Source organism: Myotis myotis, unplaced genomic scaffold (assembly GCF_014108235.1).
Source record: "Myotis myotis isolate mMyoMyo1 unplaced genomic scaffold, mMyoMyo1.p scaffold_m19_p_10, whole genome shotgun sequence".
Taxonomy (NCBI): Eukaryota; Metazoa; Chordata; class Mammalia; order Chiroptera; family Vespertilionidae; genus Myotis; species Myotis myotis.
Window position 1 is genome coordinate 26814085 of NW_023416314.1, and position 26905 is coordinate 26840989.

The 26905-nt window shown below is 37.6% G+C and overlaps 1 protein-coding gene across 2 annotated transcripts in view; it reads left to right on the forward strand.

Annotated features, from left to right (window-relative positions):
* Positions 1-26905, forward strand: part of GRM5 (glutamate metabotropic receptor 5) — a 452554-nt gene that overhangs the window by 136750 nt on the left and 288899 nt on the right. For both annotated transcript variants that reach the window (XM_036324725.1, XM_036324724.1), the window contains exon 3: positions 20890-21139. In XM_036324725.1, coding sequence (XP_036180618.1) covers positions 20890-21139 — 250 coding nt within the window. The remainder of the gene's footprint in view (positions 1-20889; positions 21140-26905) is intronic.

A 26905-nucleotide genomic window follows, 5' to 3' on the forward strand; every position in this document is an offset into this window, starting at 1 on the left:
AGGGACCCCCTCTTCCCCCCGAGTGCACAAATTTTTGTGCACCAGGCCTCTAGTATATATATATACATGAAAGTCAGGAATGGAGTAGGAGAGACTAATAAATAACAACCAAGAGCCAAATAATGATAGTTTACTCTCCCCACCGCTTCATTCCTCTCCTTTTCATGGGGGCATTGTTCTCTCTTTTCATTTCCTCATGAGTCTAGAACCATACTCCAGACTACTCTTGGCTCGTGTTTTTGTACGGAAGGAAGAGTTTTTGCAGAGAATAAGGAGATTCCCTATATTACCTTGAGTTTGAAAAAATCCAAGCAGAAGTCCTGATAACCAGTTTCGGCCATAACTCTCCCTATTAGGTCCATCACTAAGGCTAAAGAGCTGTAAATGTAAAGTGGGTCATATATTCATCTTAATTCAGCAGAGAGGCAGGGGACTCTATTGCCAGACAAAGAAATTATGTGCAGACGTGGCACTGAGGCACTTCCTGGAAGCTACAGTTACCATGTTTATACAAATGAGTTCTTATTAAATTTAGAGCATGAGCACAGTCATTTTCTTTTTTTCATGGCTGGTGTATAGTTCCATGAGCACATGGTCCAACATAGCTCTAATTCATAGGACTATTTTTAAAACAGAATCACTTTTTGTTTTGCTGCAACGTTAGGAATAGATAGGACTCCCACATCAGGGATTTCTCTCAGCCAGAAGTGCCCCTTGGAGGCATGGGAAGAATCACAGATATCTTGAGGGAGAGGGAGGAACTAAGCCACACTGGTTGCCTCCATATGCTTCAGAGAATAACGTGCTATTCCTGTGTGTTAGATGATCCCAAATGGTTTCATACACTCTAGTATCCCAAAGGTGTGATTGAAGGATTAGAGTGTGGAGAGAAGAGCAGACATTAGTGCAGCAGAGTGTAATAAGCCAACACTTTGGTACCTTCCTGGGATTTCATCAGTGGCAAATTGAGGACAAAAGAATTGGACCTTGAGTGATTTTATTAAAACACTGGGTGAATCCAATCAAGAGGCTTTAGCTTTTAAGTTCCCTAATGACAGAGGTTATGTCTGTTCTAATTTGCTTTGTGAGGTGTCTACATAGGCAACAGGGATAGGGATCATGTTTTTAAGAAACACTAAAATGGTTTTTGTGGCAACACTACTGAACACGCAGCGCACCACCATATCTAAGGAACAGCTTTAGTTTTCAATTTCTTGGAAGAATACTCTAATGGTGGGATTAACAGGAGATAGAAATTGGGAACTGTGGGTGTTAACTGAAGCATTGAGAATAGAGGCATCAATGTAGGGAAAGTTTCTATTAAGAGGAGCTGCTCAAAGTCAGTGATGCCAAATACCAGCATCCAAGAAAAAAAAAACTTATAGAAAAAGAACTTATAAAACTCTGTGTGATTAAGAATGGCAATATTTGTTAAGCTATTTTGATATGCCAGACTTTGTTCTAAACATTTCACCTGCAAAATTCACATTTAATCTTCATAAGTACTTTATGAGAATTTTATAGATGAGGAAACCAAGGCTTAGAGCGATAAGTCACTTGTCCAAACACCAAAATTAGTAGTAAATGGCAGGGTCAGGATTTGAACCCAGGTTTGATTAAACTGAGATTTAAACTTAGTCTAACTTTAGAGCCATTTTCTTAAGGCCTATTTTGTGACTGCCTATTAGGAAGAAAAACCCATGAGAAAGCTAAGACGGGGACTAATATTTATTGAGAAGCTATTTTGTGCCAGACATTGAACTGGTGGTTGTCCTACCATATTGGACACGATTTAGGAAACTGAAGCTCAGAGGCATTTAAATAACTTGTCTAGGCCAATGTATCTAGGACATTTCATATGAAAGAATTAAACTCAGTCTATATATTACAAAACCCTGTGTGCTTTCCGAATATCATGATGTCTCTGACAACATAATTATATTAATTTTTATCTTGCCCAGGGATTTGGGTACCTTTTGTGACAGGACATTTTGATCAGCTGCTGAGGTCTATTTTCATTTGCGAGAGCAGCCTTAACAAAGAACCATAAACTGGGTGGCTTACACAACAATTTATTTCTTCCTGGTTCTGGAGGCGTTAAGTGTAAACTCAGTGTATACCAGGGTTGGCTCCTTCTTAGGGCCTTACTCATTGGCTTTTCTTTTATTTTTTCAATTGATTAAGGCCTTACATATGTGCCCTTATTGCTCTATTGCCGCCCCATCTCCCCCCCCCCAACTCATTCATTCACCCCCCTGTTGTCTGTGTCCATTGGTTAGGCTTATATGCATGCATACAAGTCCTTTGGTTGACCTCTCCTCCTTACCCTGATGAACACCTCTCCCTGTGTTCTCATATGACCTCCCCTTTCAGCGTATCTGCATCTCAATCTCCTCTACCAATCATATTCGATTTGAGACCTATCTAACCTCATTTTGCCTTAATTGGCTCTTCAAAGGTCCTGTCTCCAAATACAGTAACATTTTAACATTCTGGGGGTTAGTGTTTTAATACATGAATTTTGGGGATACATAATTTAGCTCATAGCAAGGCAAGCAGTGCTCTGGGAATATGACCTAAACTGAACAGCTCAAGTAGGCCATAATGTCCACTGCCAACACTTTCAAGTTACCATATTTCTTACCTGGATTACTGCATTAACCTCCTAACTAAGCTTCTTGCTTTCTCTCTTATCTAATCTCAGATGAAATAATAATCGGTCAGTGTTTTTCCTTAAAAGACCACATAGCACAATTCTCAAAATCATCATTTACTTTGTATTCCTCTGAATGCCAACCTCCTCCAACTTATACTACACAGTGGACCTCCATACTCTTATGTCTTTGTTTCCCTTACTAATTCTAAACTTTTATAATTACAACTAGAGGCCCGGTGCACAAAAATTTGTGCACGGGGTGGGGGGGGGGAGCCCTCAGCCCGGCCTGTGCCCTCTCACAGTCTGGGACCCCTCAGGGGATGACCACTTGCTGTCTTAGGCCTGCTCCCTGGGGGATTGGGCCTAAGATGGCAATCAGACATCCCTCTGGCAGCCCGGCAGCCCTTGGGGCATGTCCACTTGCCAGCGGGGAGCAGACCTAAGCTGCAGTCAGACATCCTTAGCGCTGCTGAGGAGGCAGGAGAGGTTCCCACCACCACTGCTGTACTGGCAGCCATCAGCCTGGCTTGTGGCTGAGCAGGGCTCTCCCATGCGGGAGCGCACTGACCACCAGAGGGCAGCTCCTGCATTGAGCGTCTGCCCCATGGTAGTCAGTGTGTGTCATAGTGACCAGTCATTCCCAATCTTTCTGCTGTTAGGGTCATTTGCATAATACTCTTTTACTATATAGGATAGAGGCCTGGTGCACGGGTGGGGGCCAGCTGGTTTGCCCTGAAGGGTGATCCAGATCAGGGTGGAGGTCCCCATTGGGGTGCCTGGCCAGCCTGGATGAGGGGCTGATGGCTGTTTGCAGCTGGTCACACCCCCTTCAGGGTGGGGGTTCCCACTGGGGTGCCTGGCCAGCCTGGATGAGGGGCTGATGGTAGTTTTCAGGCTGCCTGCATCCTCTTTAGGGTGGGGGGTTCCCATTGGGGTGCCTGGCCATTCTGTGTGAGGGGATGAGGGCCGTTTTCAGGCTGGTGGGTGACTGAAGCTTCCAGCCTCTCCTTTTTTTTTTATTCTTGGGTTTATTTACCTTCTATAATTGAAACATTGTTGCCGTCACTGGCGCTCCCAGCTCTGAGGTCGTGGCCAGCTGAAAGCAGGTATCTGGGGTTTGTTTAACTTCTATAATTGAAACATTTTTGCTTCGGGAGCTCAGAGCCAGGCCGCGGCAGTCGGGGAACCTTGGCTTCCTCCATCACTGGAGCAAGCAAGCCTCATGTTCGCTTCAGCTGCATGGCTGCCAGCTGCCCTCTTTGTTGGCAGTTAATTTGCATATTGCCCTGATTAGCCCTTGGAAAGCATAGCGGAGGTACGGTTAATTACCCTTTTTGTCTTTTATTAGATAGGATACTCTATTTTTCTCTCTGGACCAAGCCTCTACTTCCTTGTCTCGTTATTGCTAGAGTATTCTTTCTTAAGTGCAGTTCCAATAATGTCATCTGCCCTCTCAAACCCCTTCTATTGTGCCCTTTATCAAGTTAGAGCTCCCCACTGTGACCCTAGCCTGCTTTGGGTTCTCCCTTCTTGTAGCCTCTGCAGTGGGAAGACTGGATCTTCACACATTTACCCACCTAAACCTGCCTGTGTTTTTTCTGTTTGCTCCATCTGGAATGCTATCAAATTAGTGCTAAAATCCACTCCTTCCGCAAGACCCAACTTAAATTCCACTTCATGAGCAGACATTTTCATGACATACCCAATCAGACATGATAGAAACTCCTTTTCTTCACCATTAAGCTTTCACCTTTACTATATCGAATCTTTTTATAAAGGGAGTCTTTACTGGAGCCACTGTAACCTCAGTGGCACTTTCAAAGTCTTAGAGTAACTGATAATATGATAGAATCCATTGGCCACAGAATCTGAGGTGATTTTATTGAATAGTCCAGTGTTTCACTGACAAAACTCATAGAGGTATGCCCAAGAGAATTGTTAAATTTTATAATAGCCTATTGTTGAGCAAAACCATTATTAAAATTAAATTATATAAATGTAAAATTAAATTATTTTTGAAATGTAAAATGTCAGCAAATTCTAGTTAAAAACAGAATATTACTAATTATTTTACCACATTTTACTGTTTTTATACTTTTTGGGCTATTTACAGATATCTGGTCAATATAGTAAATATTGGTGTACTACTGTGCATCTCCTTCCAATGCCATGTTCAATGACCTCATATTGGTAGCTTGAAATTCATTGTGGTGGGAATATTTACACCATGGAAATTAGCACACTAAAAACCAGAGCTTTATTTTTATTGTCTTGACTTCTAGAATGTAATGAAAATGTTAACAGTTAGGACTAGATTCAAAAGTATGTCATCATATCTGTAGCCATCATATTGTGAATAGCACAATATATAAAGAAATATGCTTCCAGTACTTGAAACTATTTTCTGATTCAGAAAAGTTACTTGTGTCATTGATTGGTGAGCAAAGTTCTGACATACAACTTATTTGGTTTCACTTTCATCCAATGACATATATAAAAATGTCAGCCAATATTCATGTCAGAAAACTCTTAATTAGTCAATTGCAATCATACATTGGCTATGGATGCAAGATTTTGGCATTTTGTGAGTTAATTAGCTATATGAAATTTATAATAAAGAGCATTGTGTATTTTGTTATTTCTAAATTGTGTGCTACATTTATTTTATAATAAGTAAAATTTGTAACACACACACACACACACGGACACACACACATACCCCTGTAGAAAGGTAGCTGTTAAACATTTACCACCAGATATTCCCGCATATCGTGGGAGTCAAGCAAACTCCTTGTCAAAATCTAAGAAACAGAGGCACTTGCAAATAGTTTAAATAACCTCAATATTTTACCTCTCCTGTATCAGATAGCATTTAAAATACCACTTTAAGTCTTCTTGTCTTCTCCTATTTCCAGACCTTTGTTCTTCATTTCACTCCCAGCCAGCAAAGCAGTGACAAAACTTGCTGGACTTGAAGTAAGTGCCCATGAGTGCCTGGCCTCAGGTCTGTTCTGCACACCTCTGACTTTCTACTTAGGAGCTCCCTTGCTATGCTCAGGTAGACTGCTTGGAGCCAATTCATGATAAGAAAGGTAAAATAATGCCCTGGGGAGGTCATCTTTCACCATTGGCAAATGGGAGACTGTGGACATTCTTGTCTCCCTTCCTCCTCAATACAGTTTTTAAAAAGCAGTCTTTATAGGGCCTCTGGATAGATCAGCTCATGAAATGAGCAATCAAATAGCTACAGTGATCCACTCTTGTATTGGCCTCCTCTCCTTCGCTGTAGCAATCTTGGTTTCCCTCAGCCCTGTCTTATACAGGATCCAGGCTAAGATACTTCCCATAATCATGTGGGGCAAATGGAGAAAAGTTTGATAACATCTATTTCATGTGACTAAACTAGTCCTTGGAAATAGGGCAGAGCTAAGCTATTTACCATGTCAAATACAAAAATTAAAATTACCCAGTAATAATAAGGGAGAAACAGAAATAGCAAAAGGATGTAGTATATGTCTTGTCACCTGATGTGTTCAATTAGAAGTAATCTCTCATTTCTTTGAACTCTACCACTTACATCTAACCCAGTACTTTGTACCTCTGTTATGAATATTTGTTTATGTATAGATATGTACATGCTCACATATAAGAATGTCTATCATTATATATATATATATATATACACACATATATATATATACTTTTATATCAGCCCTCTATGTGCTTATTAACATATTAAGTAACAGATATTTATTTATATAGCTGGCTCCCCTCCAGCCTTATTTAATATCTAGCTTTTAATTTTAATTTATTTCACCAAATGCTTAGATATTAACTGAGATGGAACCTATCCTCTTGAAGGTATTAAATCTTGGATCTGTGGAAATGACCCAAGATTAAAAACAAACAAAAACAAAAACAAAAAAAAACACAAAACAGTAAACTTGATCAGCCTTCCTCCACTTACCCCCATTTTTTAATGGCTTCTATAAGTATATACAACCAGGGGTCAACCTAGTAATGCTTGAAATTGGGCTTCCTTCTACAGAAAAACTAAAATCACAAACTTTCTGGTTCTAGCTCAGAAGGTTTTTCCGTTGCCTTAAAACAGAAACTTCTGGGGATTTTTTGGTATTAAACACACACACACACACACACACACACACACACACACACACACACAACTGGTATATCTGACTTAAAAGAAAATGTACATTTCTTCCCAACAGGTTTCTACTAATTTATCAGCAAACAACTTACTTATTTAGAAATATATTTAGTGCGTTTTGTCCTCTCTTGGTTTGATACATTGCAGAAAATGGATGTCTTGTGCCTGGTGGAAAGTTACTGCTGTTGTTACATCCTTTAACAAATGAGATGAGCACATTCAGGAGAAAAGAAAGCCTTATGATACTAAGCAGCTCTCAATAGGGTGGGGCATCTCAAAAGGCTAAATAATACTTGATATAATGTCTGGGAGTTATAGGTAGAACAGATGCTTGACTAAAGATTTGTGACATAAATTACAAATTTTCCAGCTTCAATGAAGACTATTTTCTGTATATTACCAGAGACATGCTTCCAGACACCTTTTCAGTAACTGCATTGAGGAGAATTTCTGACACTTGAAACATATTTAAAGACATACAAAGCAAACCTAGCTTAGAAATTATCCACAAGGCTCAGAATATATATTGAGAAATGGAAAATGGAACTGGGAGCAAGCATGTGTAAGAGGAATGCAGAAAATGGCTAAAAATTTTTCATAATTATTACAATACTAGAGGCCTGGTGCACAAAAATTTGTGCACTTAGGGGGTCCCTCAGCCCGGCCTGTGCCCTCTGGCAGTCTGGGACCCCTCAGGGTATGTCCACCTGCTGGCTTAGGCCTTCTCCCTGGGGGGATCAGACCTAAGCTGGCAGTCAGACATACCTCTGGCAGCCCGGGATGTCCACTTGCCAGTGGGAGCAGGCCTAAGCTGCAGTCGGACATCCTTAGTTCTGCTGAGGAGGTGGGAGAGGCTCCCGCCACCACTGCTGTGCTGGCAGCCATCAGCCTGGCTTGTGGCTGAGCAGAGCTCCCCCTGTGGGAGTGCACTGACCACCAGGGGCAGCTCCTGCATTGAGCATCTGCCCCCTGGTGGTCAGTGTGTGTCATAGTGACCAGTCATTCCCAGTGGTTCTGCTGTTAGGGTCAATTTGCATATTACCCTTTTATTATATAGGATAGAAGCCTGGTGCATGGGTGGGAGCTGGCTGGTTTGCCCTGAAGGGTGTCCCAGATCAGGGTGTGGATCCCACTGGGGTGCCTGGCCAGCCTGGGTGAGGGGCTGATGGCTGTTTGCAGGCTGGCCACACCCTCTTCAGGGTGGGGTTTCTACTGGGGTGCCTGGCCAGCCTGGTCTAAAATCCCACTCTCTAAGGATCCTTAGAGCAATCATTTTATAGGTAAGGAGATTAAATTCACAAGAAAAGCTACATGGTTTCTCAAAGACCCTGCAGGTGATTAGTTAAAGAAGATTTCAAACACTCTCTACTGTACATAAGGCACAAGTTACTAAATGTGCTGCCCTTCACCAGAGGCCCTATCTAGTCTAACAGTCCCTCTGGATTACAGTGAACACAGAGTGGCTTTGATACCACAGCTGCTGTGCACAGCTGTTCACAGTAGATGCTTAATAATAATTTATTAATGGAAAGCTGATGAGCTTTGAGGGCATTATGCTAAGTAAAATAAGTCAAGTAGAGAAACACAAACACTGCATGATCTTATATGTGAAATCTAAGAAAAGCCAAACCCATAGAAACAAAGAGTAAATTGGTGGTTGCCATGGACTGGGAATGGGGAGATATTAGTCAAAGGGTGCACACTTTAAGGTGAATAATTCTGAGGATCTAATATGCAACATAGAGATGGTAGTTAACAGTACTGTATTGCATACTTGCAAGTTGCTAAGGAAGGTCCATCTTAAATATACTCACCAAAAATAAGGTAACTATGAGAGCTTATGTGTATGTTAACTCACTTTATCGTGCTAACAATTTCACAATATATGTATATCAAGTCATCACATTTACACCTTATGTTTACAGACTGTTACATGTCAATTATATCTCAACAAATCTTGGATAAGCTAATACTTATTTTTTTCAAATGCATTTATTCAACAAATACCTACGCAGCCTAAGCCCTGGAGAAAAAAAGTAGCTAAAATATAAAGCCTTTTGCTGATTAGCTCTCAGTCCTTTATGGAGTCATAAAAACAAGTAATTACAATAAAATATGATGTTGGAGTGAGTTGGACAGTGAGAGCACAGTAGTAATTCAATACTCTCTAATAAAGATACAATGCAGCCAGGTATGTAATTTTAAGAACTGGTAAAGTCCAAGCTGGTGTAGCTCAATTGGTTGGGCATTGTCCAATGTACTGAAAGGTTGCCAGTTTGATTTCTGGTCAGGGCACATGGGGGTGTGCAGGAGGCAGCTGCTTGATGTTTTTCTCTCATCTCTCATCTCTCTCTCCCTGTCAAAAAAAAAGGAGGGTGTAGAAACAGATGAAATTAATTTAAAAAATACATTTAACTCAGTGCATCCAAAATTTCATCATTTCCACATATAATCATTTTTATAAAGTATTAATGAGATATTTTACATTTTTTCATACTAGTCTTTGTTTTATGGCAACAAAATATTTGGATTAGCCACATGTCAAATAGCCACAAACACACTCAATCACCACATTGGGCAGCACAGGTCTGAATTACAGACAACAGCCACCAAGGCCAGAATCCCTGAACACAGCATGCTTCACCCACTCCCAAATGAAGCTCAGAGTTTGGCAACAACAACAGGTTGGCATTTCTACTTATTTTTAAATCTTCAAGTAATGGAAAGTAAACTGAGTCCCTCCACTCAATGCTGTGGGAGTCACTGAGTCCTTCCAGAGGGAATCGAGCAGCCACAAAACCTAAACAGAGCAGCTCTGCACAGGAGAAGGGGGCGGTAGGCCAGGGAGCTGCTGTCAGAAAAGGCTGTCAAGCTTGAGCAGCTTTGGCTGTGCCACAGAGAATTTTGTGCCTTCAGCTGGTGATGGGAGAATATCTGGGTTGTCATTAGATCCAGTTAGAATAGTGGATCAGAGGTGACTAGCGAGCTAAAACAGAGGCACAATGAATAACTCCCCCACCCTGAGGAACCACTGGCACACAGCTCCATGGAGAGGTTTGTCCTTTCTGTGGAAATGGAATCCCTCTTAATGAGACATGCACTGCAGGCTTCGGCTGCAAGGTTGACAGCTTGTAAAGAAAGCAGAAGGAAGTTGGAGTCTGGAGGGTTAGACTGGGAATCTGGGTCAAACTTTTTTTTGTTGTTTTCCTCTAGGAAGAATAGCCAGAGAATGAAACAAGTCAAAAACTTTGTTATTTTTGCAAAGATTGATAAAGTGACTTTTGTTAATTTTGCAAATCTCAATTTAAGCTACATTAACAGCTACTAATTAAAATACTGCAAGCATTTTTAATATCAAAATCAATGTTTCCCTTTCCTTTGTCCCTTTAAAGTGCCTTTTTCCCTCCCCAGCAAAGATTTAATTAAGTAGCTAATAACATGTGTCTCAGGGGTGGGCAAACTTTTTGACTCGAGGGCCACAATGGGTTCTTAAACTGGACGGGAGGGCTGGAACAAAAGCATGGATGGAGTGTTTGTGTGAACTAATATAAATTCAAAGTAAACATCATTACATAAAAGGGTATGGTCTTTTTTTTTTTTAGTTTTATTCATTTCAAAAGGGCCGGATCCAGCCCGCGGGCCGTAGTTTGCCCACGGCTGGTCTAGATCCAAAAGCCTCCTCTAATTTTACAAGCCTTAGTCTATAGAAAGCTATAATAAAGCATTGTGTATTTTGTAGGAAGGCATTGATATTGAAACACCAATTCTCAGCAGTCATATGGATGGGATAACTTAGTGCTAAATCATATCCTATATAATAAAAGCCTAATATGCAAATTGACCAAACCATAGAACAACCAGCAGAATGACCAGTTCCTATGACACTCACTGACCACCAAGGGGAAGATGCTCAATGCAGCAGTGCCCCCAGCCCGCAGGCCCCAGGCCAGCCAAGGTGGGTACCAGCGGGCCCTCCCCCCCAATGCCCACCAGTCTCCCCACAGATCGGCCCTGATCTCTGGCCAGGCCTAGGGACCCTACCCATGCAGGAATTTCATGCATCAGGCCTGTAGTATGCCTATAATATTTCTGGTAATTAGGCAAAAAGTTATTTGTTAAATAAGATATGTTTGCTGAAATTAATTTAATTTAGTAGTATCCAGAATTGGTTTCAAATGAACCATTTAGTAGTGGGTAAGTGCCTTTGGAAGAACCACAGCACTACCAACAATTCTCAGTGCTTTAAGGGCCATAATATACTGTAGGGAAAGAGTGCAAGCTTTGAAACTTGACAGATGGAAGTTGAAATTCCACAAAATAGCTATTCATTATTTGGCAAATTCTCTCAGCATAAATGCTTTATTTTTAAGTGTGGGAAATAATAGCCACTACATAGGATTGTTTGGTTTGAATTATTATTATTATTATCATTATCATTATTTGTAGTGACTAGTACAGTGATTTTTTTTACCAATTAATTCCACAGGATCTAGATAAATGTTAATAGTGATGATGATGATCACACAGCCTGCTCTTATATGGCTTCTACTATTGTTACCAAATCAGTAATTTTTTTTAACTATTCATATTATTTTAGTATTCACATGGTTAATTATACAAAGAAATAAAAGCTCTTTGCTATCTGGGTTTCCATAATACATTGTCTTGATTTCTCTTGTTTTTCATTGTTTTTGTGAACTTTTCCTTCTTAATTAATGCATAAATATTTGAATTATTTAGGGTATAATCAGAACTCTTCTTACCTTCACATCCTACACATTCATCTATTACTGTTACTATCCATATGTCGATGACTCCCCAACAGTTCCAACTTAGACTTCTAGTCTCTGAGCCAGATGTCCTTACTCAGTTTCCGGCATGGTATTTCTAATTGGCTATTTCACAGTAATTTAAAAATAAATTCTAAAACTTTATCTTATTTTTTCCTACATTTGGTTCTCTTTCAATTTTCTCTCTCTTAGTTCTACCCAATTACAAGAACTAGAGTCACTGGAGGGAGTAGATATCGCAACTTTTCATTCCAGGGCTCAGAAACCTACAGAACAGAACCAGAGATGAAACTCAGACTTGTGCTTCACATGTGTGACAGGTATAGCTGTCATGCATACATCCTTCATCGAATCTGTCTCATGGCCTCCGCTGCATACGAATTAGTGTGTTCAACTTGTACTCTTTCTCTTATGATCAAACTTATTTTTCTAGTTTCATTCCTGGTAGACAGAAGAAAAATTCACCACCTTAGGTTACCACTCAACCAACCACCTGACATATACTTTTTCTGACAGTATCTGGTGGCCCTGGTTAGTATTCCCATAAATAACATTTTATACATATAGCTCAAAATCCAAGTTACTAAGTTATATTATACTAGCATTTTTTCTGCTGAATTTACTATTGAAGTATTGCTCAAGTGTTGCTTACGTAATCCATGTCTAGAGTATTGCCTAAAGTGAATTTGCTAAATGAGATGCTTCTAGTACTTCCAATGTTAAAATAGCCTGGATCAGATCCAATAATGGCCTGCCATTATCTTCAGTGTTATGCTATATGGGTAATGTCATAGAAAGACTCCAGGGTAGGATGTGAAGTAATTGGACAAAACTTTGAAATCCGTCTGTTAGCAAAGGTTTTATGGGAAAGGCATTTATAATAACTCATGGAACCATTATGATTGATGATGATAATGTTTTACTCCAATGCTTTAGCTTAAATTTTTTTCTCATTAATCATATCTCCAGCATCTAAAATACCTAGCTCTGTAGTTTAATGGTCCTGTTTAGAAATATTCCTTGGGCCCTTAACTTCCTTCTTTTTTTTCCCCATTCAACAAAAATCTATATACGGTACATTGTTTTTGTTGTAAGGATAGAAATCTCTACCTTGAAGAACATTATTATCTGGTAGCTGGAGATAAACATAAACAAATTAATCCAACAGAGTTTGAAATTGCTATACTCATTGCACATATGGCTAGAATGGGGAAATACATATATTTTAAAAAGAGAGGAACAGAACATTCTTATAAGAGAGCTATTAATAAAATGAGAACAGGTGTTTGTCTTTCTGGCTTTCTTCCCTTCTGGCTGTTTTAGTTAACCACCAGTATAACTAAAACACAGCCCACTCGATACGGGCAGGTTTGGCTAAGATATCCTGATGAACATTTATGGCCTCATTAAAGAGCCGGAAGTGGTAATTGCGTGATTGAATACTGATTTATTGATCCTGCCCACACATATTTTGGGGGGATGGTATGAGAAATGGTAGCATTTTCCTTTACTAGTAGTTGTTAATGGAATACATTGTTTATAATAGCAACAGGATATTAGTAGTAAAGGCCATTTGGAATATATTTTTAAATTACTGTTTATATTGACAGTTTTATTTCTTTTTTGACAAAAGATAATTTGGTCCAACTAAAAGGAAAAATAAATTCTAATCTGGAAGTCCAAGTTTAATACTTTTCTTTGAAGTTAATTAATATTTCCTAAAGTGAATACTTTCTGAAAGAAGTTTTTTAAATATTAGCATCTACTTGGTAATCATTTTTGAACAAATATATTTACCTTTCTAAAAGTTTACTCTTTCCTATCTTTCTGTACCACCTTTTCTGTTCAAGAAAACCCTGATTACCTACTATGTGATGATAAATATAGTCAAACAAGGGTACTTACTGCCTTCAAGCGGCTTACAGCTTGGAAAGTAGAATATATAAATGTATTCAAAACATAATACATAAACATATACAGCATGCAACATATAAATATATGTTCATAATATGAAATACAGAATGTATTATTTAAATATTAACTCTAATAAAGTATAGTAGCACCATAACTTGTCATCTGACTCAGGGAAATCTCATGATGAAACAAATAATATAAAGTGGATTTATAAAGGGAAAAAAATGTCAATATTGTAGACTGTATTTTTAGCCAAGTTCTCAATATCAACTCATCAGTATAATCAGCCTTTTCATAAATGTAAATGAACCATTGTTAAATACTTCTAGCAATTATAAGTAACAAAAATTATGTTCTTCAGTATTATACTAGTAAAATAGATCAATAGGCTAAAATGTGTAAATATCTGTAATTTACCTTGTGCTTAGTATTATACCTATACTTAATTAGTAAATATCTATCAAATGAGTAACTAGGTTACACTATCCTTCTAGGGAGATCCTTAAAATCATGGTGGAGCAGGTAAGTTTAGTTTCACAAGCATTTGCTGGGTGGCCCTATGGAGATATGGTCTACAGCCTAAATAAGTTTACAGTCTGGATATTTGAGCAGGGCCAGAAAGAATGGGTAAGATTTCAGCATGGAGAAATGGGAAAAGGGTATTCCTGGCAGAAAGAACATCCTGAATAAAAGTAATAGATGGGGCCCTACCTGGTTTGGCTCAGTGGATAGAGCGTCGGCCTGCGGACTAAAGGGTCCTGGGTTTGATTCCGGTCAAGGGCATGTGCCTTGGTTGTGGGCACATCCCCAGTGGGGGGTGTGCACGAGGCAGCTGATCCATGTTTCTCTCTCATCGATGTTTCTAACTCTCTATTCCTCTCTGTAAAAAATCAATAAAGTATATATTTTTTAAAAAAGTAATAGGTGGGAACATGTGGGGTATCTAAGGTATGTATGAAAGAGCATAGTTAGAAATAAGACCCCCCAAATAATGGTAGGTATGGTGTGAATGAATGGAAGATGGGAGATGATAAGAGGTTATGTTACCATATAAACACAGAATAATGAGGGTCTAATTAGGGTGGGGGAAGTGGAAGTACAATGGAAAAATGGAAACTATTGTCAGAGAAAAGAAAATTACTTATATGTTTTTATGATGATTCTATTACTTTCTATTCTTATGACCACATTCCCCAACACACATAAGGTTTACAAATATGAACCATATCTCCAATGCATATATTACCAGAAAAATGTCTCACTTACTAATATACTATTTACCATACTTTGTTTTCTTTATCCAAAAGTATGCTTAAGCCACAAAAGCACAGCAGTTACTGATAGTGTATTGGTACCATCAAAAATAGCAGTTATCTATGGTTATACATTGCATACTAAAGAGTTGTTTAGTGCTTTTAAGCATAAAATTCAAATAAATAATCTCTCTTTGGTTAGGAGAAAGATTTAAAGTTATTCCCTAGCAAGTCTGACTTTCCATGTGTACTTTTAGGCTCAAATAGAGGTAGGTATATCCAGATCCCAGCTAACACAGTACAGGTCAACTAGCACTAGTGAGAGCAACTTCCTTTAAATAATATTTGAGGTTGAGATATTAGAATCTATTTATCCAAGGGAAAACTGAAATCCTCAGGGGAAAAAAATTCAGATGTGTTGACTATTGCACAACTCTGTTCTTCATGTTTTAAGTGAAATATTATGTAATCTCTCCTTAGAGTGACACAACTGAGACACAAATGATGCAATTCTGATTGTAGGTCAGATAACCAGTTCAACAGTTATTTTCAGCAGGAAAATTCTCAGTAGGTATTGATTACTTTGTACTCTTCATTCATTCATTTTTTTTTCTTTATTCAACTTGTGTTAATTATCTTCCAGGTCCCTGTTGGAAATACAAAAGTAAATAACATTCATGTTCTAAAAGGTATATACGGTCTAGTAGGAGCACAGAGAAGTAAAGGCAGTAGTCCATTGTAAGATCAAATGAGACACAAAGGAGGGGATGCATAGGAGGGTTAGGGAAGACTTTCCAGAGAAATCCCTTGAGCTTGATATTGAAGAATCAGTGAGTAGATGGTCATTTGACAGGAGGAAGAAAAATTAACTGGACTTTGTTTTGTTTTGTTTTTATTTCGATCTGTGACATCTTGTGGATATCACCTCATTTTTAAAGTTTCTGTTATACTAGAAATGAGTCATGTAGTCTTAAGTTAGAGCATCTACTCTTGGAATAAATGTGAATTAATCATGCTGTCATGGGTTCAGGATTACTGTGTTTCATAATATAAGAAAAAAATAATCTTGGTCCTGTTTTACATTTTCATGCATTAGACTTTCACTCTGTGGCTGCAGTGGGATAAAAAATTATGCATCTTTTAAAAAACACTATAGCCAAAACCAACTGATGTGATAGAAACTCAGAACCAAAACAAAGTGATATCTCAGCAGTTGTTTGAAATAATATTTGATTTTGATTAAATTTGCTGTATAATAATGCGATTTACAAAATTACTGAAAATTCCTTAGTTATTTTCATTACAGAGATAGTATAAGAATAATTGCATGCTGGTATATCTCACCAGAAACATATGAGGCTATCTAAAAGTTATAAATTAATATTTACTCTTTTACATTTGATTCAAGGATATTATAGGAAAATTTTGTCCTCTATATCAACATGACAAATTTCTTTATTTGTTGACGTTCACTTGTCACTTCATTTAAAATTATCCATATCTACTCTCCAGTTTTAACAGCTTCAACTATGTTATTTAAATTTTTCTATCAAACTTAATTAGTAAATATAGTGTAGAAGGGCTTCAAGAAAAAAACGAATTTTATGTTTTTGTGTTTTTACCTTTTTATTTCTAAGTGGTATGAATATACTACAGTTTAAATGCCTACCTTTTAAATTTATTAACAATAGACATCTCTTGATTCACACATCTTCTCATTTCTTCACTTAATAATATTAGATTAGTTCCTTCTTATTTTTTTTAGCTTGAAATAATCCCCTTAATCATCTCTTTTTTCCTGTTTATTACTTCCAAATCAGGAGCAGAAGATATTAATACCCTCCCCCTTTCCACCAGCTCTTTCTGCCCCCACCTCTCAAGCTATCATCTTACTCTCGAATTTTCATAGTAAATACTGATCACATACATATTCTGTTGCATAATGAGTTTTTCATATTGTGTTTTTGTGGATTTACAAAAGTTAAAAATCAGTATTTGAGCCCAGCTTGGTGTTACTAAGTGGTTAGAGCGTCGGCCTATCAACCAAAGAGTCACAGGTTCAATTCCTGGTTAAGAGCATGTACCTGGGTTGTGGGTTCACTCCCCAGCCTCGGTCAGGACTCGGGCAGGAGGTAACCAATCGATACGTCTCACATCAATGTTACTCTCTCTCTCTCTCTCCATCTTTCCTCCCTTCCACTCTCTCTCAATGAAAAAAATATCTTCAAGTGAGGATTAACAAAAATAAAAATAAATCAATATTTGAAATTTCCATCATTGCAACTATAGTGTAAGCTGAATCAAGTCAGGCTATGATTACATTTCTTGTTATCATACCAAGTCACAGACCCTCTACTACTTAAAGAAGAATGTCTGATGGGTTCCTTCTTACTTTTACCAGTTGTTTAAAATGAAGCTATAGGCTAGTTTGATATTCTACCCTGTATCTTCCTTTCTTAATCACTTTTGTTTCACTGTTGAAAAAAAAAATTTGCTTTCTCAGATTTGTCCTCATTCTGTACCTCGCTTGAAATCTGTTTCATTTCCTTTGAGAAGCCTATGAACTTTTTTTAGTTTCTCTTTTTTTTTAATTGTGCAATTCCAGAATGCAGTCATTTTATCAACTACTGAAAATCTCAACACTTCAGTCTTCCCAATTTTATTAGAAAACATATATTCCTATTTTTAATCCCCAGCACTCAATGGGCTTCTTTTATTAAAATATAACTCTGCAGAATTTTTATGTCTCACATCTGTTAAGACTGTTTTCCATTTCAATTTTTAAAGTGTACTACTTGGGCTTTGATCAGATAAAATCATGTTTCCTTTAGTCTAATGTTCAGTGCTAATGCCATCTGCCATATTATTTGTTTTAGATGTTCCAAGAGAGAGAAGTTTAACTATGCCTAGAATATTTTTTTTATAATCCCAATGGGTGCAATTGATTGGGTTCAGGCTACCTGTCAGCTATTATATGTTAAATGTAATACACAAAATGCCCATATGTTAAGCAGTGTTATCTCTGATTTTCAGGAGAGAAAAACGGAGATTTAGAGAGACTGTTCAAGCTGAATTAGAACTCTTATCTTCCTAATAACTAAGTTCCCTCCCTATACACAAGCTGCTTCCATGTAACTTACTGTATAAACAAAAACAATGTTAAAACAAAGCTTTTAGGAGAGGAGATAAAGATTATGAATTTGTTGGGTATGGTTTCTTGTTTTAACTGTGAATGTATTGAGAATGTTCATTGATGTCATCACAATTGCTATATATCTAACTTTAAGTTATTTATGCAAATGCCCCAGCATTAATCAAAACGTTAAGTTCAAGGCAGTCAGTTGAAAACAGAATTGGCTAAAAATAAATCAGAAAATAGGTTACTCAGATTAGTGTAAAACTAGTAATTTAGGCCCCTTGGCACATTTTTCAGAGAGAGCCCTTTAAACTTTCTTAATTGCAAAATAACTACATTGCCCACCTGCCATCATCATAGAGGGTTCTTGTTGCTTTATTTCTGGAGAAGGAAAGGTACAGCTGGCCCCCTGGCATTTTTAGGTGGGACTTAGGATAGCCTGTTCTACTTTGCCCTGTAAAACTGCACAAAAATCCAACCTTAACTCCAAGTATCTGCTTAGTAGAAGGTACCTGTGGAGCACATATAAGCCTAGAAGGGAGAAGATATATGTTCAAACCAAGACTCTGCCACCTACTTGCTAAATGTGACTTCAAATTTATCTGCTGAGAGGGAAAAATAATATTCCCTTTGTCACAGACTAGGTGTGAGGAGCAGTGAGGTATTATATATGGACTGACTTTCCAAAATTAAAAATGTTGTACAGGTATAGTTATTGATACGTTATCTCTAATATAGTCATATAGTGAAACCTATGCAAATGAATGCCTTATACTCTCTTATTCATTCCAGTTCCTAGGTATGGTTGATTGTTAGGCCAGTTACATCTTTATACTTCCCTCAGCTTGGGTCACATAATAGTCTCCTGTATTCTTCAAATCAATGCCCCTCACCCATCTAATTTCTTGAAAACTCAGAAAATGAGCCCAGTATGAGCTATAGAGCCTTAAAAGGCTCAAAAAAAGTATCTAAAATTGAAGCATTTAAATGGGAAGGGGAAATGCAGATATAATTGGGTTTCTGACTCTCTTATAAGTCAGCCAAAGAAGAATGCAGGGAGCAGAATCTTTACTCTTATTTCTGTGGATGGAGTGCAGCCTTCCACCTACCGCACGTGAAACTCTGGGAAATATAAACCTAACTGCTTCACCTGGTTTTTCATCTGTAGCATGGAGGTCATATGCATAGCTCAAAATATTAATGTGAAAGTAAAATGCAATCATATATACAAAGGTCTTACACTTCCTAGCAAACAGTCGATAGTCGATATTGATCCCCATTTTCTGTTAATTTTAAAAGACTGCCAACAATCCTTAGCCCCTACATTTTTCAGAAATTTTCAATTATTCCGTAATATAGCTAACTTTCCTATGGTTGTATAGAATGAAACTTTAAATGCTTTTCATAAGCTTATACATTTAACTATGACATTACTAAAATCTCAAGGATCTGAATTTTTCAGTTGGGACAAAAACCACAAATTCTTATGATTATTAATAAAATATGCATAATCTAAAATATAATACACCATAAGATATTTGTACATCATCTATAATATATATATACACTGAATGGCCAGATTATTATGACCACCTGACATTTGTATGCAAATTAGCTATAATTTTCTGCTGAAGTTGCTAGAGGGCCAGATCATTATAAACATCTGAATAGCACAACATACCTAAGTATCATTGCTGATCAAGTTCATCCTATCATGTTGATGGCATATCCCAATGGAGATGGCTTCTTCCAACAAGACAATGCCACGGTGCTTGTATTGTGCAGGAGTGCTTTCAAGAACATGAGGGAGACTTTACCTTGCTTAGGTGGCCCCCACAATCACCAGATCTCAATCCAGTTGAGCATTTGTGGGACAAAGTTAAAAGAGCCACCAGGCAGCTGGTTCCACAACCATCAAATCTCACAGTACTATTTATCAGGCATGGTGTCAGATTCCTTGCATCACCTTTCAACATCTCGTGGAATCAATGCCAAGAAGAATCGCTGCAGTATTGAAGGCAAAAGGTGGCCCAACGAAGTACTGATGGGGTGGTCATAATAATCTGGCCACTCAGTGTGTATGTGTGTGTGTGTGTGTGTGTGTGTATACATACACTAATCACTGGGGTGATATGTTTATACAATGAGAAGCAAAGGGAAGTAATATAGAAGAAAAAAAATAGATAAATATATCTCATCACCTCACACTAGAATATAAGCTTTTTTTGTATCAAAGGGGAGCTGAATTACTTGTACTTTTAATATTATTCTCTATCTCAGAGAAAATTTTTTAAAAGTTCAATGCAGCCCTTGGTTGGAACATTGTCCTTTACACTAAAAGGTTTCAGGTTTGCCCTAACTGGTTTGGCTCAGTGGATAGAACTTTGGCCTGCGGACTGAAAGGTCCCAGGTTTGATTCCGGTCAAGGACATGTACCTTGGTTGCAGGCACATCCCCAGTAGGAGGTGTGCAGGAGGCAGCTGATCGATGTTTCTAACTCTCTATCCCCCTCCCTTGCTCTCTGTTAAAAAATCAATAAAATATATTTTTTAAAAATAAAAGGTTTCAGGTTGAAATTCTGGTCAGGCACATACCCAGACTGCGGGTTCGATCCCCACTCAGGGCGTATACAGGAGGCAACTAATAGATGTGTCTCTCACACCTCTTTCTCTCTCTCTCTCTTTCTCTGTGTGTGTCTCACACACACACATTTCTCTCTATCTCTTAAATCAATAAAAGCATATCCTTGAGTGAGGATTTAGAAGAAGTTCAATGAATATATATAATGTAGTTTTACTGTAAATTGCTCCAAATGAGCAAGTCAGTAAAAGAGCAAAAACTCATTCAGGTCTTCAGGTTACAAATCCAAGACTCCCAAGTAACCTTCAACCTCCCAGCACGTCTGCCTTCTAATTGTACCAAAACCCAACACTCCCATTTCACTACCCCTCTGCTTATCTGTCTTCACACAGGCAACTACGGAGAAAGCGGAATGGAAGCTTTCAAAGATATGTCAGCCAAGGAAGGAATTTGCATTGCTCACTCTTACAAAATCTACAGCAACGCGGGAGAGCAGAGCTTCGATAAGCTGCTGAAGAAGCTCAGGAGTCACTTGCCCAAGGCCAGGGTTGTAGCCTGCTTCTGTGAGGGCATGACCGTGCGAGGACTGTTGATGGCCATGAGGCGCCTCGGTCTAGCTGGAGAATTTCTGCTTCTGGGAAGGTGAGTGACAATAAGAAAATTCACACGGAGGTAATACCAGGAATTTGGCAGCATCAAAGTTTATCATCAGGTCCACAAGGATAGTTGCTTTGGAAGCTTAATCTGTGTCGTAGAAATAGAGTTTAAATATAAAACACCAGAGCCTGGAAATAATCATGGAAAATAAGTAGATAGGCCATGTGCTGATGAATGAGGATAACAGGAATAAACGCATAGAGAAGATGAGTACGTAAGTCCTCCAAAAAGTGACTGTAAGGAAACGAGATGGATTCCTAAATGCTTGCATAGTTCCCTTGGGAAGTGAACGCATTTGAAACTTTTTGCTGTTGCTTTAGAAATTGATTTTGAGAATGGCTACATAAGCTTGTTTTATCATAATAGAATCATAGAATTTGGGGTTTGAAAGCAAGGAATTGCTTACAAAACTAATATTTAGAAGCGTTGGAAAATTGGCTCATTATTTTATATAACAAAAGTGTTATTACATTGCCCGGTTACCCACGTTGCTACCTGACAAGTTTCTAAAAGATTAACTCCTATAGGATTGACTTTAATTGTCTGGATAATCCACTTGATTGGCACAACTCCGTTCATTCCCTGCTGATGTTGAACCAGTGTATTAGGGTTCTTCAGAGAAACAGAAATGATAGTGTGAGTGCTAGTATATATATCACAAGACCCAGGTGAGCCAATATTGTAGTTCTGGTCCAAAAGCTGGCAGCCCTGAGACCAGCAGAGACAATGTTTCAGTTCAAGTGTGAAGAACAGAAAAGACCAATGTCCTAATTCATGTGGGCACACAGGCAGAGTTCCCTCTGACTTAGCTTTTTTGTTTCATTCAGATCTTCTGTTGGTTGGATGAGGCCCACTCACATGAGGGAGAAAAATCTTCATCATTCAGTCTATGAATACAAATGTTAATATCATCTAGAAACACCCTCATAGACACACCCAGAATAATGTTTGGCCAAATAAATGTCTGGACATCTCATGGCCCAGGCAAGTTTTCACATAAAATTAACTATTGCCCTCAGTCAGATGACACTGTAGCTTGAATGTGTGAGTGCAGTTCACTGTTCTATACCTTGGAAAAGTTATCATGTGATCACATATCTTTTCTCAGCAGGTGACTAATTTAAAGATTATTGAAAACTGTCTGAACCACTGCATCATCCTCAATATGACTGTCCAAAATAGAAAGCCAACTCACTTGTGATTAATTTTTGATAATAATAAAAATTATTTATTTTATTTAAAAATAATAAAACAAAAAACATGGCCCTGGCTGGTGTGGCTTAGTTGGTTGGGTGTCATCCTGTGCACTGAAAGGAAGGTTGCTGGTTCGGTTACCAGTCAGGGCACAAGCTCGACTTTGCTGTTTTGGGCTTGATCCTCACTAGGAGGCTTGGAGGAGGCAGCCAATTGACGTTGCACTCCCTTCTCTCTCTCTCTTTCTCTCTCTCTCTCTCTCTCTTTCTCTCTCTCTCTCTCTCCAAAACAGATCAATAAAAACAACAACATGGTTCCTTTGTTTTTCCAAATGCTTAAGTGACCTTCTGTGATCAGACATAGCTCCTGCTTGGCTGTATTTTATGATTGCCACTTTATGTACCTAATTCTTTTCTGTCTGACCTGATGGCAGTAGATTGATGGCACTATTTTAATGTGAGGATACTATCCTTCATAAAAGTGATATTGAGTGAGATTCCTTTTTCATCAGTGTCATGCATTTTTATCTAAAATCGTTCCCAGTTGGCAAGAGTGATGCACCAGTTAGTTCCATACAACACAGGACATTTCCACTGCCAGTATTTTTAAATTCCAAATTGCAGTGTTGCAACTGGGGTAAAAGAACAGGAAAGAAAAAGCTGGCCTTAAACAATCCTGCCTTTCTAATAGGGAATAAGGGATTTTGTGCCCCCTATCTGCTTTTTGGCCAACATCAATAAGACAAATCAACAGCATTTGTTTTCAGCCCTAATTTGTCAATGACTAAATGTTTTTTGATTGCGTGTACACAAAGAAAATTGATTGATACTTTATTTGTTATTTTCCACCTGTATTTTTATTGTCAACAGCACCATAAGGAAATAATTCAGTATTTCCTATGTTTTTAAAATTTATTCTGTATGTGCTATTTATAACAACTTCTCTTCAAATTATTTCATGCATAAGGTGATAGTTTGATAACCTTTAATTAGATTTCTTAATACAGTCATTGATTGGCTGATAAGAATTGAACATTGACTTGAGCACCAGTTCATTTCATCTTTGAGCAATTTTTTAGAAAAGCCTTCCTTACTCTGAATTAATAAATAACTCCCTGAAGTCTCCACCCATTGGATCATATTATTTTTTTGGAAAGTAACATATGATACTCTTTCAAATAATTGGAAACAACAGCATGGTCTTCAGTCCCCTTCCTCTTCTCTTTGAAGCATTTTTACTGCTTTCATTCCTGCTTCTTCATAGTGAAGTGACACTCTGGGTGTTAATAAAACCATTTATAGGGTCATTTACAAATGCTATATACCCAGCATTATGCTCAGAACTTTATATGCATTGTTTTGTTTAATTTTTCATTTGACAAATATTGAGTGCCTTTACTCTGTGTTAAGATACTGGGATACAACAGTGACTAAAACAGACAACAATCACTACTCTTATGGACATTACAGACAAGTTAAATAAAAGGTAATAAGTGCAATTAAAGCAAAATAAATCTAAGAACAACTTGCATGTTGAGTACTATTATCTCCATTTTATAGACGACCTCAAAACTCAATAAATACTGAGTAATAATGATATGAAGGCCATATACATGTATGTGATAAAGATAAAATTAAAATAAGTCTGTGTAACCCTAGAGACTGAGTACTTAGCATTGTGTTTTACTGCTTCTCAGTAACTTTAAAGTATTCCTGATCATAAAATTGGAGGTCTGGGGTAGTGAGCTGAAAAGCAAAATTTAGTAGTTGTAAGAGAGAATTTAGACCATCTACTCACTCTCATTTTATAAGTCGAGAAAACTGGTACTCCAAAAGTTTGGATGCCATGGTGAAGGTTATACAAGAACCCAATTCCCATGACCCTTAATCCAATGCTTTTTTCTATTAGCTTGTCTCCTATAGAATAAATATAGGGGAGAAGTTATAAACTGTTAGCAAATTTTCAGTTCTTCATAGATACTGATGTATAAGGAAACTATCCTACATAATTCAAATTTAAGTTAGCCTTTTTAAACTAATGTTCCCCCCTAAAAAATTCCTGTTAGTATTTTGAGATCATTTTGTTTGCATATATTCTCCCAATCCCTATACTTCCTCCTTTCCCACTCTATACTTGTCTTCCTTTCCCCACCCTCAATTTCACTTGGATGGATCTTTCTTAGAAACTAGAAGTCAAGCTATGAGAAAAGAATATATATTCATAAATGTTTAGAGAATCTGACATTTAACGAATTTAGTTACTTATAAATCTCTCCAGTGGCCTTGGCACAGCCAATTTTAATAGGTCATTCAACTAAAACGTTTGGCCGGACTAAGATAACTCTACTGATTAAGACAACCTCATCCATCAACATATCTCACCATCTGTGCTGTACGTCAGTCAAATGTTAGAGTGATGTAGACCTGGCCACTGTGTCTTCTCATTTGAGATCTGGGTAATCTGCTGTCTCACTGCCAATAGAAGTGTCCGTTCCAGGTCCCTGAAATAGTCTTGCTAAACACTTTGGCTCTGCCAACAGGATGGGATCAATAATCTAAACAAAAATGACATTTCTAAAGGGACTTATTTTTTTTAGAATGGACACAGTGTTTTAGTTATTGACCTCAGAAAATGTTATTTGAGATATATTATTTATGAACTGTAGACTTAAATATGAACTTGGAAACAAGGACCAATTTTTAGCAAATTAACTAGGTAAAGATCACTTTTTCTTGTCTAAGATGAACTGAAACTGTTTATCTATTTGAATGAAGATTCTCTGTTCTTTAATTTGATGATTGTTACCAAGCCATAAGAGAAAATATACTTAAATTCAAATATACTTGGGAATTATACCTGGTATTTCTTAGTAGGAGGTCACGCTACATCAATATTTCTCAAAATGAAAAGGACAAGAGCTTATTGTAATGAATATATTTGTGGGTAGAATTACAAATAATTGTTCTAGTAAAACAATGATTGTAGCTATTAACCAGAAGTAGACAATAGTCTTTATTGTTATATAGTGCCAGAGTATTTATTTCAAATTAAAACAATTTGAAAACAAGTATACTTGTGTTCCATGGGGCCACTTAGTGTCATTTAATTGTTATGTAAAACAAAGTTATTTTCTTGAATTCTTATATATGTGGGGAGACAAGGAGGGAGAGAATGAGAGTAAGGGAGGAAATAAGGATAGGTGATGATGAGAGGAGATGAGAGGAAATGAAAGGAAAGTGAGGAGAGACAGAGACAGAAAAACACTAATTAAATGCTCTGAGAATACTTGGTATTTCAAGTTTTAGATGACTTTGAGCTTGATATTAATATCCCCATTTTATAGGGGGAAAAATTGAGACTCAAAAAGGGTGAATGACTGACTGGGCAAGACCTTGCCAGTTTCTTATCCCCACCCCCAATTTCACTTGGATGGATGTATCTTAGAATCTAGAAGTCAAGCTATGAGAAAAGAATATATATTCACAACTGAGATGATTTTTAGCAACATAAATGTTTGCACACTTAGGATAAGCTCAGTTTACTTTTATTTTTGTTTGTTCTTTCTGTGTTAGGTTATATTTTGAAAATTAAATGAGCTTAGTAAATGCCTTGAAAATTGTTGAGATTTTTGTAATGAATTCATAATGCAAATAAGTCAGCCAAACCATGCCCATTTTGCCTGGAATTGTCTTATTGCTTATCTACAGTGAGTTGGGAAGAACAGACTACTTATATAATGTTCATTCTGTAAAATGGCAGCTGTTTAGATATATATGCCTAGAATGATATGCAAAATTTTCTGAACCATATGGGTTGAGCACAGAGTAAGGAGAGCATGGGTGAAAAATTTGGAGAGGGGCCTAGGAGACAATATTTCAGCCTTGCAGTATTTTGATACTTATTCCATTATTGGGTAAGAATTTATTTGGGGGAGCTAAAATATGATAGCTGTGAATTTCCAAAAGATAATTCTGGGATGTGGATTATGGATAGAAGAGTTAAGGCAGATACAGGGTGTCAGTGTCCCTAACAAAAATTATGCTACTGACTAAGACATGGTGGGTGATGAAAAGGTGGCAGACCAAGAACTACTTATTAATGAAAATATGCTTATTACCTTGTTTGTGGAGATGTAGTAAGGGCTTATTCAAACTCGTCAAAATGTATACATTAAATATGTTCAACTTATTGTATATTATGTATAACTTAAGTTGAAAAAATAAATGTAGGAGCTGCTGATATGTTGGATACTGTGGAGGAGGAGGGGAAAAACCAAGGATGACTCCTAGTTTCTTATGCTGTACAACAGCTTGAGTGATGGTACCTTTAGTGAAATGAAGACAATTGGAGGGAAATAATGTATGAGATAGACAGGAGATATAAGATCAGTTTTGGATAAGTTGACCTAATGTGCACTTTAAATATAAAAATAAAGTAGGAGAATATCTGAATCTGGAGCTCAAAAGAGATATATAGGCTGTAAATAAAAATTAATGAGTTATCTTGGTATTTCAGATGTACTAAGGGAAGACATAGGTGTGTAGAATTAAAAGAGAA